The following is a 20,484-nucleotide window of genomic DNA, read 5'->3' as shown; positions in this document are numbered from 1 at the left end:
GTGTGTGTGTGTGTGTGTTAGTGTGAGTGTCAGAATGTGTTGGTGTGCGTGTCAGAATGTGTGTGTGTGTGTGTGTGTGTGTGTGTGTGTGTTAGAGTGGACCAGTCACTGTACCTGCAGCAGTTTGTTTTTTTTTTATTATCAGTTTACAGGTTTTGTTTGAGTTTGCTGTAATTATTGAGCTGATCATCTTTAATAAAAACATTATTTAAAACACAAAGACTCTCTGTCTGTCTCATAAAAGCTTTAAAACCTGAATGAACATGAGATTGGTCTATTTGGACTTTTGACTTCTTAGTTTAGTTTAATTCTGTCATTAAACTCTAACACACACACGTATAAATAAAGTAAATAATCACGTTCTTTGTCCTTCATAATACAGTAAATAAGTCAGTAAATCAGTTTTTTAAGGTGTAGACTGAAGCGTTTGCAATAAGACTTGAAATTAAAAACAGTCTTTTGATCTTGTGTTATGTTGATGATCAATGTTAAACATGTCAGTTCTTATTTATGAAGGTTCGTTTAGTTTTAATTTTGTTTTCATAATGAAAAATGTCAATTTCTGAAATGAACTGATAATACGACTTTTACTTGAATTGTGGTTTTATTATTTTCAGGATTCTCACTTTACTTTTAGTGCTTAAGCTTTTGCAGACTACTACATACTTGCATATATATATTTATACAATCATGAGGAACACCTGCTATAAATTCTACATTTATGAAGTTTATGGACTTCCACTAAGTTTGTGGAACATCACCTCTCTGGTGGGGAAGGAGCCTGAGCTGGTGCGAGAGGTTGAGAAGTTCCGGCTAGATGTAGTCGGCCTCATCTCAACGCACAGCAAGGGCTCTGGAACCAGTCTCCTCCAGAGGGGTTGGACTCTCGTCCACTCTGGAGTTGCCACTGGTGAGAGGCGCCGGGCAGGGGTGGCAATACTTATTGCCCCCCGGCTTGGTGCCTGTATGTTGGAGTTTACCCCGGTAGACGAGAGGGTAGCCTCCCTCCACCTTCGGGTGGGGGGACGGATCCTGACTGTTGTCTTTGCCGATGGTCCAAACAGCAGCTCAGAGTATCCAGCCTTTCTGGACTCCTTGGAGGGGGTGCTGGAGAGTGCTCCCCCTGGGGGTTCCCTCGTGGGGGACTTCAACGCCCATGTTGACAGCAACAGTGAGACCTGGAGGGGTGTGATTGGGAGGAACGGCCCCCCCGATCTGAGCCCGAGCGGTGTTCTGTTATTGGACTTCTGTGCTCGCCACGGATTGTCCATAACGAACACCATGTTCAAGCATAAGGGTGTCCATATGTGCACTTGGCACCAGGACACCCTAGGCCGCAGTTCCATGATTGACTTTGTAGTCGTGTCGTCGGACTTGCGGCCTCATGTCTTGGACACTCGGGTGAAGAGAGGGGCGGAGCTGTCAGCTGATCAGCACCTGGTGGTGAGTTGGCTCCGATGGTGGGGGAGGATGCCGGTCAGACCTGGCAGACTCAAACGTGTTGTGAGGGCCGCACGGTGGTCGGTGCCTGTCGTGGCGGAAATCCCCGAACCCGCTGATGGACACCGGCGGTAAGACTCCGGAGGCAGCAGGCAGGTACCAACAAGCCAAGCGGAGCGCAGCTGCGGCGGTCGCTGAGGCAAAAACCCGGACATGGGAGAAGTTGGACATGGTAAAACTTTTTTTTATTTCATTATGGAGAAGAATCTAAACATCTAAAGTTCTTCAAACTTAAACTATTAGTCAGTTAATTGATTAACTGCCAACGTTTTAAATGAATTAGTTTCTATTTTGATAATAAATCCATCGTTTTCAGTCGTTTTTCAGAAGTAAAAGTCTGATTTCAGCTTCTTGAATGTGAATAATTTCAGTTTTTTAAAAAGTTCTTTATGACGATAAACTGAATATCTTTGTGTTTTTGAGATCATCATTTTGGACTTTGGGAAACAATAATCAATATATTCAGACATTTTATAGACCAAAAAACGAATCGATCAATAGAAGAAATAAGTGACAGCATTTAATCTATCATGAAAATAATCATTAGTTTCAGTCATAATGTAAATTTCATATTAAATCTGCAGCAATAAAAACAAACCATGAATCATCTTTTTCCAGTTTATTACAACATCAGGAGTCAACACCTCGTATAAAAGAGTGCATTATTTAAAAAATGACATCATTACAACGATCAACATGTACTTCTTTTTTCTTTTCTTTTTTTTTGCCTTTTACTCACAAACGGGACGAACAGAATATAAATAGAGAAGAATTTTTTTGTCTCAGTTTACCGAAAACAAAATTTAAAGACATTAAACGTCTGAAATCTGAACGTTTTTAAAGGCTTCAGGAAGATATTAGATATCGTATAAAGGCCCAGTATTTAACTAAATACAGTTTACATCAGGGAAGCAAAGACAAGAGAGTAAAATATATGTCATTCAGTGTTTCTGTGAGTTTTTATATCTGTATTTAAACTTTATCTGGATGAATACTGAGAGAAATGGCTTCTGGTTCCTAACAATCAAAACGGCTCTGAGGTGAAATGAAGCGAGAGGAGCAGAGAAAGAACAAGCGCAGCATTTAATGTGATTTCATATTATAATGAAACATATTAGTGATGATGAGTTCAGGGACTGTGGGAGAAATCAAGCCACAAACAAAGAGTGAATTAAAGGTGAAATATATAAAACATTCAGCCTCCACTAGATGTCAGCAAACTGCTTTATTAACCCATCACAGATATAAGTATTACCCCTGGCTCCGAACCTTCGGAGCCAAAGCCTGACTAAGCACCGGTTCTTTGCTTTTCCACCACCAAAGCTCCAGCCCCGAGCCTCAGAACGGAGCCAGAGCAAGCACCAACTCTTTGCTGGTCTAAAGCAAGAACCGATTACGTCAGCAGGCTGGGGGCTGGGCTAACGTTTATTAGCCGGCTAGCGGGGCTAACGTTTATTAGCCGGCTAGCTGGGCTAACGTTTATTAGCTGGCTAGCAGGGCTAATGTTTATTAGCTGTAATGTGACATCTAGTGACACTGAATGTAACACGTTGCACTTGAATGCACCACAAACAGTTTTACATCAGTGGTTCTCAAACATTTCATCGCTGTTCGTTTGTTCCTGAACTCGTCTGCGATCCTCCTCGACTCTTTAACAAAAACTCTTCCCTGCTGCTCTGCTGCTGTTCTTATAGTTGTGTAACGTCTTTATAAAGCATCTCTGAGTGCTATATAGTATAAATGCATTTATTATTATCATTATTATTAGTTTTTCTTGCTTTATTTGAATAATTTTTAGAGTCCTGAGGAGGTAAACCTGCCAGTCATTAAAAAAGAAAACTCCAAAAGCAACAATCAGAGGAAAGTATGAAAAAAGTGACGTAAAAATACCTTTTTTCATCATATTTCTGCAGCCGTTAAAGGATTACTAAGGTTTATTTCAACCTGTCTATGGGTCGAGCTAACTTTGCACTCTTCAGCTCTGTTACGGAGATCCGGAGAACAAACAGACAAACAGAGCTCAAGCTGCTGAGCTGAACAGCTTCTCTAATACAATAATTACTTCACATTAATCATTTCAAAGGTCTGCCTCTGCGTCTGGACAAAGGTTAACACTGAGAGTAGCTGCCTGATAGCGACATTACGGAGGACTGCATAGAAACATACATTCTGAGTCTCTGTAAAAGGAGCCGAGAGCACAAAGTTAGTTATAAATGACTTTAATGATCCTTTAAAGGTGGTTTGGATCTCTGGTCTGCAGCTGCTTTCTATACGAATCTATTTAAAATTAACTTTAATTGAATATAAACCGAGAACGTCTGCAGTGATTCAGCGTCGATGTTTCGTAAAGCTGAGAGGAAATATCCTGCTAGTCTTTAGTATGGATCAAACATTGGACCCATAATGCACCTGGATAGTGTTTTTCTCAAGTTGGCAGCTCCAGGTTTGGAAAAGTGTTTTAAACCTGCGGCGACTCCACCGATAGTAAAATGAAGTCAATGTGAAAACGATCCTACTTCTCACTTGATTTATTATCTATGGAAGCGTATTGCATTCACTTGAATAAAAAAAAAAATTAAAAAAATTCCGGTTTTTCTGCGTAATTTTTTTTGATCGGTTTTTCAAGGTTTTTTTTGTTTTTTGCATAATTTTTTTTTAACGGTTTGTCGAGGAAATTCTTTTTTTTGGTCGTTTTTTCTAGGTAATTTTTTTTTTTCTGCGTCATTTTTTTTTTTATCAGTTTTTCGAGGTAATTATTTTCTGATTTTCTGAGTAATTATTTTCTTTTCTGTTTTTCGGGCTAATTTTTTTTCTGAGTTTAGGGGGCATTCATATTGAGAGCTCGATGTAATGGAAGCAAACATGACCTGCTTGTTTAGTTTAGTCTGGGTTTAAGACTCTGGGAGATTGTCCTGTCTTTAAGTCATATCGATGGAAAGCTCATTCAGATCTCCTGGACATAGCAATGTTTCTCCAGGATCAGTTGGACATATACGGCTCCATGGATACAAGATGATACTTTTAAAATGTTCTTGCGAGATTTCGAAGTATCTCGATAATTCAGAGAAAAAAAAATACCACAAAAAAACAGAAAAAATTACTCCAAAAAACAGACCAAAAAATAAATTACTCAGAAAAAACTTTTTTTTTTAAATTCAAGTGAATGTAATATGCTTCCATAATTATCTCAGTGAATACTTTACTGACTTTATGATCTCAATCACTAGCTTTAAGTCTTCTTTAATACAGTATAATGTTCATTTATAGAGTAACATAGATGATGAATCAGGATATGCTTTCGGGTGTGGCTACCGCAGCAGCAATCATCACCACAGTCATAGAGTTTGGGTGTAGCTGCAGCTGTGTCACAGTGTGTTTTCAAGTTCATGAAAGTTAATTTTAACATTTTGGTTGGTTATAAGAAGTCTTGCTCAGCATTTTGGTTGCACTGAAAGACGATCCGAGGAATTGGTTGCTCAGATTTTACAGTAAGAGTTTTTAGTTTTAATGGTTTCACGCCTGTTTTTCACTGGTGAGAGTCATAGACTGTATAAAAGAAATGGACGTAACATCCGTGACGTCACCCATTGGTTTGTGGACTGCTGCTCGGAAGCCAATAGTTTCGAATCTTGAAAATTTCAGGTGCATGCTGGGAAAAATAAAAACACAGATTCTACTTATATGGGCATGAGGCAGAGCCATGGGCGGAGCGGGGAGGTTGCTATGGTAACGAGGGCTGGATCTCGAGGACATTGGGCAATCAACCTGTCAATCAGGATGTAGCCACGCCCTAATGCATACCCTGCTTTATCATCACATATAAAATCAGGGAGGCCAAAATGTCCCAAATGAACATCATACTGCATTGAAGAAGGCTTTAAACTAGCGATTGAGACCATAAACACATTTTGAAAACGTTTACTGAAGTTAGAAATCAAGTGAGAAGTTGGTGAATTCTCCATTGACTTGTATAGAGACGGTCGCCCCCTGGTGGCCTTTTGATAGAATGCAGCTCTAAGTTACTTCCTGGTTGGACTCATTTCAGAGGACCAGAACTCCCCGCCCGGTGAGAATGAGCACCAGCACTAGTTTAACATAATCACAGTTAACTATAGACTGTAAAAGCACTGTGGTGACCAAGCTAGCACCAAGGACGAGGGTCAGCTTCAACCTCTCGTCCTCTTGAGCAACTTAAGGCTCCAAAAATATCCAAGATGACGATAATCGAGCCCTCAAAGCGGCAGTCCACAAACCAATGGGCGACGTCATGGCAACCACAGACACACAGACAAAAAAACAATACTTGCAAGTTTTTCTGTGTGTGAAGAATTTAAGATTTTATCAGCAATCTGAGGAAAGACACAGGAACAGGAATATGCACCGTGCACCGTAAAGCATTAAAACTTGATTTAGAGAATAGAGAACCGGTTTCATGATCATTTTATCTCAAAGGTGCACATTGCATAAACACTGAATGACCTAGAGGATTAACCAGCTGTTATATAAAGCTGAGATTTTTTGACGCACCGACAGTGTGTGAAACTGCTCCTGAGTCAGTTCTTAGTGTACAAACTGCAGCACCAATAATAAGACCGTAGATGACTTTTTTTTGTTTCTGACGTGTCAACAACAACAACGACGATGAACAACATGCAGACCGAAACATTCATAAAGTCTGGATTTACACATGAAGTACGACAAGAAGAAGCTGAATGTGTCCTCTTTAAATCATGTTTTTGATCCATGAACCTGAGAACTGTAAAGATTGGAGGAGGGTTTAAGTCTGAAGTTATCCAGCTAACCCCTCTGTCTATCTTCACCTGTTACCATGGCGACTGAAATGTGTATGAATCTGCTGCTGATGAAACAATATTAGATATAAATCTCCTGAGAGTCGGCTGGACGTTAAAAAAAACTCCCCCTCATCAGGCGACCAGGTCAAAGGTCACGTCATACATAGCTGCACCAGGACACAGGTTCTTTAAAAGATGATCAAATCTACAAAATACACGATTCAAATTAAAAAAAAAAAAAAAAATGTGGCAAATGTAGAAAGAGTACAAAAAGGAAATATTTCTGGTTTCAGATATAAGAAAGTATAAAACATCCACCAGGTGAAGCTGAGGGTCTGATTCAGCTCCTCACTCACAGTCCTTCTCTCTTCCTCTCTGTTTCTTCTTCTTCTTCTACCTCTTCTTCTTCTCTTTCTTTCGCCCGCCGCTCGGTTCAGTCCAGGAAGCGTTGGCAGGCTTTCTTCCAGCGGCAGGCCGTGCACCACTGGTCTCTGTGCTCGATGCCGTAAACTTTACGACATTTCTTGGCTTCACCGCGAGTCCTCCTGATAGATAGATAGATAGAGAGAGAGATAGAGAGAGAGAGAGAGAGAGAGAGAGAGAGAGAGAGAGAGAGAGAGAGAGAGAGAGAGAGAGAGAGAGAGAGAGAGAGAGAGAGAGAGAGAGAGAGGTTAGTAAAATAAGCTTTCTATGGGATGGATGGAAGAGATGGGACTCCTTTAACCTTCATGTCGTCCTCCCGGGTCAAATTGACCCTGTCTGTTTTGACTGTTCCTTCTTTCCTCCCTCCCTTCCTCTTTTCCTTCTTTCCTCTGTCCTTCTTTCCTTCCTTCCTTCCTCCCTCTTTTCTTTTCTCCCTCCCTCCTTCTTTTTCTTTCCTTCTTTCCTCCTTCCTTCCTCCCTCTCTTTTTTCCTTCCCTCCTTTCTTCCTTCCTATCTTCCTCCCTTCCTTCTTTCCTCTGTCCTTCTTTCCTTCCTTCCTCTTTTCCTTTTTCCCTCCCTCCTTCTCTTTTTCTTTCCTTCTTTCCTTCCTTCCTCCCTCCCTCCCTCCCTCCCTCCTTCTTTCCTTCCCTCCTTTCTTCATTCCTACCCTCCTCCCTCCCTTCCTTCTTTGACTCGAGTACAACAGGAAGTTTAACTTAATTCTATATTAATATATTTAAAGACTTTGAGCTTCAGTTTATTTCTGACAGGCTCCAGACAAACATGCAGAGTAGTATTTAGGACTTGGACGTTGATGTGAAAGCTTTTTTTAAAAACTAGTAATTATGAGACAGTTCTGATGTGACATGACAGCATCAGTATGTAATGATGTTTGTGTGAGTACTGACCTGCAGGGGGCGCTCTGCTGCTGCAGCCACTGCTCTCCGACGCTGACCGAGCGAGCCCGAAATGACAAACCCTGAAGAGGAGGAGGAGAAGAAGAGAAGAGAGGAGAGAAACATTTATTTAAGCTCTTCATCATCACTTCCTGTTTGATATCACAGTTAAAGGAAGTTTAAGTGATGGAGGATGAAGACTCATTTCCTCTCTTCTCTTTCTTTCTTTCTTCATTCTTTTTTCCTTCCTCCTTTCTTTTCTTTCTTTCCTATTCTCTCTTCTTTCTAGTTCTGTCTTTCCTCATTGTCCTCCTTTTGTTTTTTTCCTTCCTTCTTTCCTCATCTCCCTCATTGTTCTTTCTTTCTTTCTTTCTTTCTTTCTTTTCTAATTTTTCTTTCTTTCTTCCTTTGACTTTTTTTTCTTTCTTTTCTTTCTCATCCTTCTTGTTCTTTCTTTCTTCCTTCATCTTCTTCCATGTTTTTTTTCTTGTTCTTTCTGTCTTTCTTTCCTTCTGTCCTCATCTTCCTTCTTGTTCTTTCTTTCTTTCCTTTTCTCTCTTCTTTTTAGTTCTGTCTTTCCTCATCGTCCTCCTTTTGTTTTTTTCTTTCTTTTCTAATTGTTCTTTCTTTCCTTTCTTTCCTTCTTTCCTCATCTCCCTCATTGTTCTTTCTTTCTTTGTTTCTCATCCTTCTTGTTCTTTCTTTTTTTCTTTTCTTTCATTCAGACGCTGAAGCTTCATATTATCTTCAGATCAACTCTTAAATCCATGTTTCCACAGAAGGAGGACTGTGGGTTTAGTCCTCCATCACTTCCTGTAAACATTATGAAGGATCTAATGCTCAGTATGAACAGGAGGAATCATTACACACACACACACACACACACACACACACACACACAAACACACACACACACATAAACATGCTGCAGTGTTTATTCAGGCTCCTGACTGCTGCTTGAGAAATTGTGAACTGGTCCTTTAATGCTCTTTGTGTTCTTTGGTGTAAAAACATTCTGCAGTTGCTTCATTCAGCCTGCAGGTGGCAGCACTGCACTGAGGCTCACTGATGGAAAATGTGACCGCTGCCCTCCGAGGGGATTTTCCTGCTCAATGAAAACCATCAGGGAGGAGCGTACACACACACGTACACACACATGTACATACACACACACACGTACACACACACACACACACACCTCACCCCCCCCTCCCCCCTCCCCCTCCAGTATAAAACCAGTTTTAACAGGCTCCTCGAGGCTGCTGCAAGAAATAAACAATAGACTGCTGTACCGAGAGAGAAAACAGGAACTGAATCAGAGAAGTGTGTTGCTGCTGTTAAAATGAGCCGCAGTCATTAGAAAATATAAAATCTAACTTAATATTCGCAGGGAAAGTCCAGAACAGTCGGGACTCTGCAGGGTTTCAGTTTTGCATTAGTGGAAAAGTGCAGAAATTTGCATCATTTCACATCAGTTTGAGTCTTTTGCTTCTCAACCCTTATCACAGTTATTACCACCACTGCTGTTATTCTACGTTTCTCTTGATGCCAAAAAAGGCCAAATCAGCACTTTAGCAGCAGTCAGCTCCAGCTTGGCTCAGTATAAATCCAGGTTAAGGTGTTACCTGTCTGTGGCAGGTGGTGGGTGCGGCCATCAAACGACAGGAAGCTGTAGTCAAAGCTGCTGCCGTTGCTGCTGCTGCTGTTGCTGCTGCTGCTGCTGCTGCTGGTGGTGTCGGCTCCACGTGGCTCGGAGACGGAGCCTGAAACACCAGAACAACTTATAACCAACACATTAACCCTAACCCTTACATTCAGTCTGGTTTTATACTCAGTGATTACCTCTAGTCGTGTATTAAAGCATAAAAAATACTCTGCTTAGAACATTTTCCACAGAAATGCATAATTACCAACACCTCATTCTCCTTCACTAAACGCTCTTGAATGTATTAATAAGTAAATATATTTCACTCCTAAAGTTTTCCAGCGTCAGTGTTTGTGCACTGGAGGCGTCAGATTTCCACATCACACTTATAAAGCTGAATAAAGGAGCTCTATTGGCTCCCAACAAGTCGTTATGTCATAAATCCTGCTTGTAGGTTTCAACATGTTTCAACTGACATTTAAAATAAGCTCAGAGAAAGTTTTCCTCCTTCAGAAGATAAATGTGAACATGCATCATTCTGCACAGAGAGGAGAAAAACACATGCAAAAATGATGATTTTATGACTTAAATTTGATATGAAATCCTAATAAAAGGTTACTTATTGTCGCTATCTATCTTAATTTTGCAGATAATTATCCACAACTGGTGAAGACTGGGGGCAGACACCCTCTCTACGTTTAAGAGTAGGCTTAAAGCTTATTCTTAGGGCCGGTTCCAGCTCCTAGTTTATGCTGCTATAGGCTTAGACTACCGGGGGACTCCCATGATGCACTGGGCTCCTCTCTCCTCCTCCCTCTCTCTCTATCCATCCATCTATATCCATTAACATTCATGTTCTATTAATGCATTCAATAAGCTAAACTTCTTCCCCGGAGTTGTCTGTGCTTTCTGGTCTCACAGGTAATCTGGGCCTGTAGACGTCCGGATGACGGATTCCAGTCCCGGACCTTCAATGTGCTTCTCTCTCCTCTCCTTCCTCTCTCTCTCCCCTACTTCCTCTTCCTCTCTCTCCTCTCCTTCCTCTCCTCTCCTTCCTCTCCTCTCTTCTCTCTCCTCCTCCTCTCTCTCTCCTATCCTTGCTCTCTCTCCTCCTCTTCCTCTCTATATCCTCTTCTTCCTCTCTCCTCCTCTTCCTCTATCTCCTCTCCTTCCTCTGCACCTTTTTAATTTCATTGCATTTCTTCTTGCGATGACAATAAAAACATCCTGATTCTGATCTTAAGTCCCGCCCTCACCTGGTAAGAGTGCTCTGATTGGACCTGCCAGAAGAAGCCGGAGGACGAAGGGGCGGAGCGACTGAGAGCGCTGCAGGCCGGATGAGACGGGGACTGAGGGGACGGAGGGGACGGAGGTGGGGGGCTGGGAGGGGAGGAGGGGGACAGCGAGTTAGGGGAAGTGGGAGAATGGGTGCGGCCGCAGTGGAGGGGAAGAGGAGGAGTCTGAGGCTGCTGCTGCTGTTGGTTGATCTCGGTGTAGTAGAAATCCTCCTCGCTGCGGGAACAACGCTCGTGCTCGCCGCCGCGGCTAAGAGAGGAAGTCAAAGGTCAAAGGTCAGATCACAGAAACATAACTTCTTCTCAGATTACCTTCTTATAGTCCCTAAATATAGCTACCTAGGCAACCAAAAACTAGTCTACTGATGATGTTTGTGTGTCTTTAACTTCGACTCACAACTCAGAACTTACTCACTATGTTTTTGAAATTTTAGGATATTTTTAAAAGCCAATTTTTGCCAGAAAAAGACAAAAAAGAAGGAAAAAAACTCATTAATGCAACTTAAAACTTTAGACTATTTTATCTCATATTTGTGTATATGCATGTGTATAGATCTGTAGTTTATGTTTAAATGTATATTAATATATGTGTTTGTGTATATACATAATTGATATATTAGTATATTACTGTATTTCTAAGTACTATTCTTTCATTTGCCTACATGGCTGAATGACAAGTAAAATCTTTAAATCCTTGAATAACTTTAACTATCTCATAATTTAGATGAAGCAAAGTTCACAATTTTAAACCTAGAAAGTGAAAATTTACATACAGATGACTTCCAAAGACTTTGGAGAGTATTTTAATTAAAAATAAATAAATCTTTCCTCATTTTGAACCCTGTTATTCATCTGGTGTAAGTTTACTTCCACAAGTAATACATTCAGGTTTGAGTTCAGTAAACTTTGTCTCATTTAAACAAGTAAAATGTATGAAAGCCCATTCCTGCCAGAAAAATAAAATGTATGGGTATTAAAAAAAACCCTTAATACTCTAATAGTCTCTATAATAATGTTTCTTCAGGCAGAATTGAGCTTCTCTACCAAACCGAAGCAGTGAAGAAAGACGCTGTCTGTCTGTTCCATGACTCACCACAGGTGTGTCGTCCGGATGTGTCGTTTTATTCCCACCACTGACGTCAGCACTTTCCCGCAGCTCGGCCACAGACACCTGTACGCCACCTTCACCGAGTTCTGCAGGAGGAAATGACATCATCATCATCACAACCTGTTGACACTCATCACTCTGATTCTACAGCGAGTCCCTGAAGGCATCGCCCCACTGCTCACCCTGCGTCTCCGTGGCGCCGGCTCGTCAAACAGCACCTGCTCCAGCTCCATGTCCAGGCCTTCGTCAGGGGGCGAGGCCGGGCCGGCGTCGGGCTCTGCGATTGGTGGAGAGTGGGCCGGGCTGCCGTTGCCGTGGCCGACGCTCCAGTAGCCGCTGCTGCCGCTGTCGGAGAGCTCGCTGCCTCCACAGTCCATGAGAGGAGCTGAAACACAACAAATCTGGTTACTACTGACTGACTGGAGATCATATGAGGTTAGAGGACAGATTTTTAGACTTCTTATACTTCTCTTTGTATCTATTTCTTTAGTTGCATTTTCATCCAAATGTTGCTCAAATTTTACCAGAAAACGTTCAAAAGAAAATGCTATGAAGCTAAAATGATTGTTTTATTGTTTTTATTCATTAATTTGAGGAACGTTACAGTCCACTCATCACTCCGAAACACTTTTTTGGTGATATTTTGATTGTTTCTTTCAAATTTCTGTCATTTCCACTCGGACAGTGAACAAATACAGTATGTGGCGTTCCTCAGGGAGCAATATTAGGGCCACTAGGCATGGGCCGGTATGAGATTCTGGCGGTATGATAACCATAAGAAAAAATATCACGGTGTCACGGTATGGCGGTATTGTGATTACAGCAGAAAAATAAAGATACACATGTTAATTTAACCTGCATCTACACTGTAATGACAGAGTGAGGAGTTGTGATACTCTACGCTGCAGCTGCACCACCTGGGGGGTTTCCGACCAGCACTTCCTGTCTTTGACCAGCACTTCCTGTCTTTGACCAGACTAAAAACAGCTCATACCTCAGAAAATTTGGCGGTTTCGGTTATCGTGGCTTTTTCAAATCGCAGTATACCTTGAACACGGTTATCATCCCATGCCTAAGGGCCACTACTTTTTAGTTTATATATGTTTTCTAAGGTGTTTTCATCAGAAGACAAAGGATCTTTATCTACATATTTGCTGATGACACACAGCTTTATGTGGCCGATTGATGCTGTTTTTATAGTTCTAGATATTAATGACTGTATGACACTGAAAGTAAGTTTTGCACAGGAGGAAACAGAAGTATTTGTTGTAGTTAAGACCTTCAGAAAAAGAAAGTTCTTCCAAGCCAACAGGTATGAACCACAGTGCTATAAGTTCAGAGCTAGACTTATGTGAGGTGTATGTTTGTACCTGCTGGGTCCGGTTGGGCGGAGTTGTGCAGCAGCGGGCTGCAGGACAAACTGCTGAGAACCAACGCTGCCATCATCTCATCCATGTCCACGTCTGCAGGAGTCCTCTGACTGAGAGAGAGAGAGAGAGAGAAAGAGAGAGAAGAAGAGAGAGGGGGGGGGGGGGGGGGGGGAGAGAAAAAGAGAGAGACAGAGAGAGAGAGAGAGGAAGAGAGAAAGAGAGAGAGGAAGAGAGAGAGTTAGCTGACAGCAGATATTAAAGAAACAACAACAACATGGACGGAGGCGATGATGTCACACCTTCTGGGGACGTCGATGCAGGACGAGACGGATCTGATGACGGAGTGAGGCACGGAGGACGGAGAGGAAGAGGAAGAGGAGGAGGGATGAGACGAAGACCACACAGGAACATCGCTCTGATCCACCAAACCTGAAGATTCACCTGAAGCTCCTCCGCACTGAAAATACACCTGAGAGAGAGTAAAGGATGGAGTGTCACTGCAGCAAAGGCTCATGGGAGTTGTAGTTTCTTTTAAAATGATGATAAGATTCAATGGCTATCCTCTTACCTTTAGTCCAGGATGACCTTTGACCCTGCTGACGGTGTGCTGCCCTCCTCCTGCTGCTGCCGTTGCCATGATGACGCTGGTCTCGCCCGTCTCCTGGTCGGCTCGGTGGCCGGCTGTAGAGCTCACTAGCGCCCCCAGTGGAGAACGCTTCCCCAGGCGGTTCTTTGGTATCATGTCTGTGGATTAAACGTGAAATTAATAAACTTTAAATATTTATGTTGAGTTAAAGACAGAAGAGACATCGAGGGAACTGAATTCTTGTCTGTGAAGCTGAGAGATTGCAACCAACCATTAAAACTAGATTTGTGTCAATGAGGTTTTATTTGAAGGGAGGAAGAAAGAAGGAAAGGAGGGAGGAAGGAAGGAAGGAAGAAAGGAAGGATGGATGGAAGGAAGGAAGGAAGGAAGGAAGGAAGGTAGGAAGGAAGGAAGGATGGATGGATGGATAAAATATGTAGTATTCATCATTCTTTTGTGGTTACACCATTTGACATTTTCAGGAGCATTCAGTCTTACTTTTGGTAAAAAATGGTGCAAATGTCATTTAAATGATATAAAACCAACAAAAATACTAAATGTACATTTTTTTATGATTCAACAATTACAAGACCAAACTAAAAACCAGTAAAAATACATAAAAGTAAAAACAATAAATAAAACAAATACATAAGAAGTCCAAAACAGGTAAATTATGCTCAATATATTCACCAGTCCAGTTACCAGGAGACAACCACCACACTATTACATGTCTAATAGTCCCATGTGAAGTTCACCACCCACAGGTAGTCTCCCAATAAACACCCAGTCCACCTCCACCTTCATCTCCATGCCAGCCCCCCAAAACCGTCCATAATGATCCGTGTATACAGATACATTCCCCATGTCTCATTATATTTATCTAAATGTACATTTTAACAAACCTGATGCTGCTTTTAAAACTAGTTTAACTGATTTATTAATTCATCATCTTACCAACATTTACTATCACTGAGCCTTTAACACAATTAAACAGTGATGTCATATAAAGCTGTCTGTTGTTAGTGCTGTTAGTCGTGTTTAAGTGTAAATGAGCAGATGTGTCTTTGTGTTGAACTGTGTCGGGAACCGTTTGTAAAAATCTGTGATTGATTTAAATATTAACACACAGCAGCAGCCCCCCCCCCCTCCCCAGCAGCAGCAGCGGTGGTGTGGGGTGTGTAGTTATGAGACAGAAACTTTGAGATGTCTCAAACACAGTTCTGCTGGTAAACTGGTCGTATCTTATTACAACTGAAAACTCATTATTGCTCCAACGCTGCTGCTGCTGGGGGGGGGGGGGGTGCTGCTGCTGCTGCTGGGAAAACTCTGAGTGAAAGTCTGAAGCTGTGTGTGTGTGTGTGTGTGTGTGTGTGTGTGTGTGTGTGTGTGTGTGTGTGTGTGTGTGTGTGTGTGTGTGTGTGTGTGTATGTGTATGTGAGTGAAATCACAGTGAGTCACCAGCTGCAGTGTCATTTACAGTCAGGAGGCCGTTGTGTGTGTGTGTGTGTGTATGTCTATGTGTGTGTATGTGTGTGTGTGTGTGTGCGTGTGTGTGTGTGTATGTCTATGTGTGTGTGCAGTGCATGTGTGTGTATGTGGGTGCATGTGTGCGTATATGTGTGTCTCTGTGTGTGTGTATGTGTGCATGCCTGTGTGTGTGTGTGTGTGTGTGTGTGTGTATGTGTGTGTGCATGCCTGTGTGTGTGTGTATATGTGTGTGTGTGTGTGTGTGTGTGTGTGTGTGTGTGTGTGTGTGTGCCCGTGTATGTGTGTGCGTGTGTGTGTGTGTGTGTGTGTGTGTGTGTGCATGCCTCTGTGTGTGTGTGTGTGAGGAGGATTAAAGATGTGTATAATAAAGCAGCAGATGGGTTCAACTGTAAATCGACTCATCTTTTATCACCTTACATCTGCCGCCACTGACCATGATTACGCCAACACTCATTACTAAACTCTGTTACCGCGGCAACGTGTTGAAACACAATGGCAACCCCAACCCCCCTCCGTGCCCTCTGCCCCCCCCCCCACGGTTCCTGTTAATCAGTGACTAACAGTTTCCACATATATATAAATAAAAGAAAGGAGGTGGATGAAAGTCAGAGAAACAGAATCTAACATGAGCATCACGTCCTCGTTCATCTGCTGCTTCTGTCTCTTCTTCTGTCTCCGTCTCTCCTGCAGACCAGACCGCAGAGATCAACGGCGTTTAAATGCAATCAAACTTTACGACATGAGTTCAAATGGAGACGAAGCTCACTCACATATCTGAACACAGCCAACAGCAGCTGATTTATAACTATCACTGATGGTTCATTCATGAGTAGGGCTGAATCGATTCAATTCCGATTCACAGGGTCTCGATTCGATCCGATCCGATTCAATTTTATGTTCCCAGAGTTTCTGTTTTGTAAGTCAGACAATAGTTTTAACACTCATCATGTGTGGACACCAAATTCTTCAAGAGTAAAGTTAAATCATGAGTCTGATCCAACACTGGGATCTAGCATGATAGCATCTATGTGTATTTACCCTTAAGACCAGTGGCATTTTAAATCATGTCATTTTGAATTATGATGTCATCATGTAACCATAGAGATGATGGATAAGCATGTCAGTTCAAATACAAGACAAAGTTGTAAACTCTCAAATTATAATTATTATTTTAAATTTCATGCTTCCATCTATTCTCTCTGAAAAAATCCATTCACAGACTTTTGAATCGATATCGAATTTTTAAATAGAAAATCTATATTAATTGATGGATCGATTTTTGGACACACCCCTATTCATGAGGTTTGAATAATATTTACTTCTGTTTTTTACATGAAGGAGATTTTTACTTTCACTTTTTATGATCTGACACAAATTATAAATAACTCTGAGGAGATTTGTTTTTTAGGGCCTGAGAGATACTGGAGTTTTGGGGCCGATGCCAGGATGGATGGAAGGGAGGAAGGAAAGGAAGGAGGGAGGGAGGAAAGAAAGAAGGAAGGAAGGAATGAAGGATGGAAGGGAGGAAGAAAGAAGGAAAGGAAGGAAGGAAGGAAGGAAGGAGGATAACTCTGAGCAGATTTGTTTTTTAGGGCCTGACTGATACTTGGAGTTTTTTTTGCTGTGATCCTCCCTACCTCCTTCTTTCCTTCCCTCCCTCCCTCCTTCCTTCCTTCCTTCTCTCTTTCTTCCCTCCTCCCTACCTTCACCCCTTCCTTCTTTCCTTCTTTACCTTCTTTTCTTCCTTACTTGATAATAAACTTTACTGTACTGCACCAACACTAATATATCTGTTTTTTAACATGAAGGAGATTTTTACTTTCACTTTTTATGATCTGACACAAATTATTAATAACTCTGAGCACATTTGTTCCCATCCCCTTTTCTTCCTTCCTTCCTTCCGTCTGTCCTTCCTCCCTACCTCCTTCTATCTTTCTTTCCTTTCTCTGTCCTTCCTTCGTTCCTACCTCCTTCTTTCCTTCCCTGCTTCCTTCTGTCTGTCCTTCCTCCCTACCTCCTTCTCTCTTTCCTCCCTTCCTACCCTTTTATTCCTTTCTTCTGTCCTTCCTTCCTCCCTACCTCCTTCCTTCCTTCGCTCCCTCCTTCCTTCCTTCCTTCTCTCTTTCTTCCCTCCTCGCTACCTTCACCCCTTCCTTCTTTCCTTCTTTACCTTCTTTTCTTCCTTACTTGATAGTTATAGTAAAACATAAACACATATTTTTAAACACTTGTGGCAATATAAAGATTTTAGGAGAAGTGAAGAGAAAGGAATAAACTGATCTATGTGTGTATCAGCTGATCGTCTCAGTTAAACTTCCTGTCGTCTTCCGCCCTTCTGTTTTGACTGTTCCTTCTTTCCTTCCCTTCCTCCCCTTTTCTTCCTTTCTTATGTCCTTCCGTCCTCCTTTCCTCCCCTTTTCTTCCTTTCCTTTCTTCTGTCTTTCCTCCCTTCCTCCCCTTTTCTTCCTTCCTTCTGTCCTTCCTTCCTCCCCTTTTCTTCCTTTCTTATGTCCTTCCTTCCTCCCTACCTCCTTCTCTCTTTCTTTCCTTTCTCTGTCCTTCCTTCGTTCCTACCTCCTTCTTTCCTTCCCTGCTTCCTTCCGTCTGTCCTTCCTCCCTACCTCCTTCTCTTTCTTTCCTTTCTCTGTCTGTCCTTCCTCCCTACCTCCTTCTCCTTCTTTCCTTCCCTCCTGCCTTCCTTCTCTCTTTCTTCCCTCCTCCCTCCCTTGACCCCTTCCTTCTTTCCTTCCTTTTTTCCTCCCTCCCTCCCTTCCTTCCTTCCTCCCTCCTTTCCTTCTTCCTCCCTTCCTTCCTTGACTCGAGGACAACAGGAGGGTTAATCAGTATATGGGTCAGACTCTAGTATGTGTGTGTGTCTGCAGGAGAAGACTGCAGTCACTACCAGCTGATAAAATGAGATATTGGAGGTAAAACAAGAAGAAAGAAGAAATATATTAAATTAAGTTCACAATAAACTCTCATCATAGCAGATCAGAGGTCAGGTGGTGTAACGTTCTAGCTGCTGCAGTTTAAATGAAGCTGGTTTCTAGTAGAGAGAAGTTGAGTTAACTTTCTCTCTCAAACAAAAAACTATAAAAAAAACAAACATGTATTTTTGGAGCGTGTCGTCTTTGTCATGTTCAAACAGGAAACTGCTGACACGGCGAATAAAGACTCATCCCTTCTATGGAGCTAAGAGGTCCTAACCAGGAAAAACAGAGCAAAAGTTGCACACACACACACACACACACACACACACACACACACACACACACACACACACACACACACACACCCTTTTTTCTGAGCTCTGGACCAATCAGATTCCTCCAGTGCAGAGTTCACACCCTCCACATTTAGAGAGTCTTCAATGAACAACAACAACAAGCTCAAACTATCAAACTCAACTAAATGACTTCCCTTATCAATCCATTCAGTTTCCAAAGACTTTCACATTCAAGTCTTTGTGTCTTAAAACTCCAAAGTGTTTAAAACAGTTTGATCACTTTGAGTAAAGAGTCCAGAAACTCAACTAGACTCAGGTTAAAACACAGAAACAGTTTTAAAAAGCAGCAAATTCGACGTTTTTAAAGCAGAAGTGATGTTTTTAACTGAGCTGAGCTTCCTGCTGGACTCACACACAACAAACAAGCCAGCACATGTTCATACCCCTCATAAATGCATCTAGTGTGGATTGACCAGTAAGACCAGTAAGCAGTGTGAGCATGCATCAGTGGTTTCATACCTGCAGTGAGAGAAGCTCCAGTAGAAAAACAACAACACCCCCCCAGCAGCACCAGTAGTCCCAAGGCTTCACTTCCAGCAGCTGCAGCAGGTCTGAGGTCTGACTGACTCAATGAGAGCTGAGCTACTGCTGCAGGATGCAACCAGTCTGAGCTCCAGCATAGAAAACCAGGACTGGATCAGATCAGGCCAGTGGACTGGGAGGACTGGGAGGAGGAGGAGGAGGAGGAGGAGGAGGAGGAGCGACCAGTCTCAGAGCGAGGAGGGAAACTCTGCAGAAACACTCAGGATGTGTCTGGCATGGTGAGGACAGTGGGTTAAAGTTTATCAGGATATTTAAAGTTGTTCTGTAATGATTTATTGTACAGCTCTGTTCAGTTTTAAAGACATTTTCATCTATTATAATCAGTTATATATTGGGGAAATATGCTTATTATAGAGTTTTTAAATGACCTAATATGTTAATATGTAGTTTGACACACTGTGAACTCACCAATTTAACACTTTTCTCTTACAATTAGCACCAAATTGCAGCATCCTCTGTTTAAAAAGTCCCAAAAATAAACCTTTAAATATCTGTAAATGACAATAAAAGTAGAATAAAGTTAAATAATGTGTCAAATAAAGTTAATAAAGAGTTTACCAGTATATTTTAGGTTGTTCTAAAGTGAGAAAACTGGTTTAGCTGGTAGGTGCAGACTCATTATAATCAGTTATTTTAAAGTTTTTAAATGACCTAATGTGTTAATATGTAGTTTGACACACTGTAAACTCACCAATGTAACACTTTTTTCTAATAATTGGCAACAAATTGCATCGTCCTCTCTGTAAAATGTCCCAAAAATAAACCATTAAATATCTGAAAATGACACTAAAAGTAGAATAAAGTTAAAGAATGTGTCAAATAAAGATTATCAGTATATTATTATTTATTTCAGGTTGTTCTGAAGTGAAAAAAGTATTTTGATAATGATTTTAGTTGCTACTCCTTTAATTTTATAGTACTTTTATAGACTTTTTTGGAGTAATTTGCATTTATTTTATGATTCATATAAAAAGCATTTTATAGAGAGTTTATAAAAAGCTGGTTTAGTTCAGAGCTGACTCGTTATAGACAGGTTTCTATGTTGTTGTTACCATAGAAACGTTATTGTAGAAGCATAATAATAGTGTATCAGTTTTTATATCATGTAAATAATACAATAAATCAAATGTAGTTCAGAGTAAACTCAACTAAAGCAGCTGATATGTAGTGATATGTAGTTTGACTCACACACTAAACACACTGTAAACTTTGCCCCACATTACACCATCATCTGTAAAATGTCCTAAAATCAACATTAAATATGCAAAACTCTCAGAATATTACAATAAAGTTATGAATGTGTATAAGTTGTGTTTTTATGAATAACTGAACATGTGATCATGTTATAAAGAGAAAAGGAGGTAAATGATTTTATTTCATGACGTCACATTGGCTCACTGTCTTGTTACTCTCTCAGGCCTGAGCTCTGATCAGCTGATCCAGGCCAGGATTTCCCAGCAGCCTCAGCGGTGGCTCTGCAGCCTCGTAGTAAACAAGAAAACCACGTGGGGAGGAGCTGAGCGCTGATTGGTGGAGAGCAGCCGTGCAGGA

The 20,484-nt window shown here is 41.5% G+C and overlaps 1 protein-coding gene across 1 annotated transcript; it reads right to left on the bottom strand.

Moving 5' to 3' along the window:
* Window positions 1-6,338: 6,338 nt before the first annotated feature.
* znf395a (zinc finger protein 395a) lies at window positions 6,339-18,940 on the bottom strand. The gene is made up of 10 exons (XM_053320049.1): window positions 18,850-18,940; window positions 13,599-13,774; window positions 13,330-13,499; window positions 13,031-13,140; window positions 11,843-12,045; window positions 11,646-11,746; window positions 10,514-10,802; window positions 9,238-9,375; window positions 7,625-7,695; window positions 6,339-6,838 (listed from the first exon to the last, which is right to left on the bottom strand). The coding sequence occupies exons 2-10, from the start codon at window positions 13,770-13,772 to the stop codon at window positions 6,727-6,729; spliced, it is 1,368 nt and encodes a 455-aa protein (XP_053176024.1). The 5' UTR covers window positions 13,773-13,774; window positions 18,850-18,940; the 3' UTR covers window positions 6,339-6,726.
* Between the last annotated feature and the right edge of the window lie 1,544 nt (window positions 18,941-20,484).

The sequence above is a fragment of the Scomber japonicus genome, chromosome 1 (assembly GCF_027409825.1).
Source record: "Scomber japonicus isolate fScoJap1 chromosome 1, fScoJap1.pri, whole genome shotgun sequence".
Classification (NCBI taxonomy): Eukaryota; Metazoa; Chordata; class Actinopteri; order Scombriformes; family Scombridae; genus Scomber; species Scomber japonicus.
The sequence above is the reverse complement of the archived record's forward strand: the minus strand, read 5'-3'. Positions and strand labels throughout refer to the sequence as shown.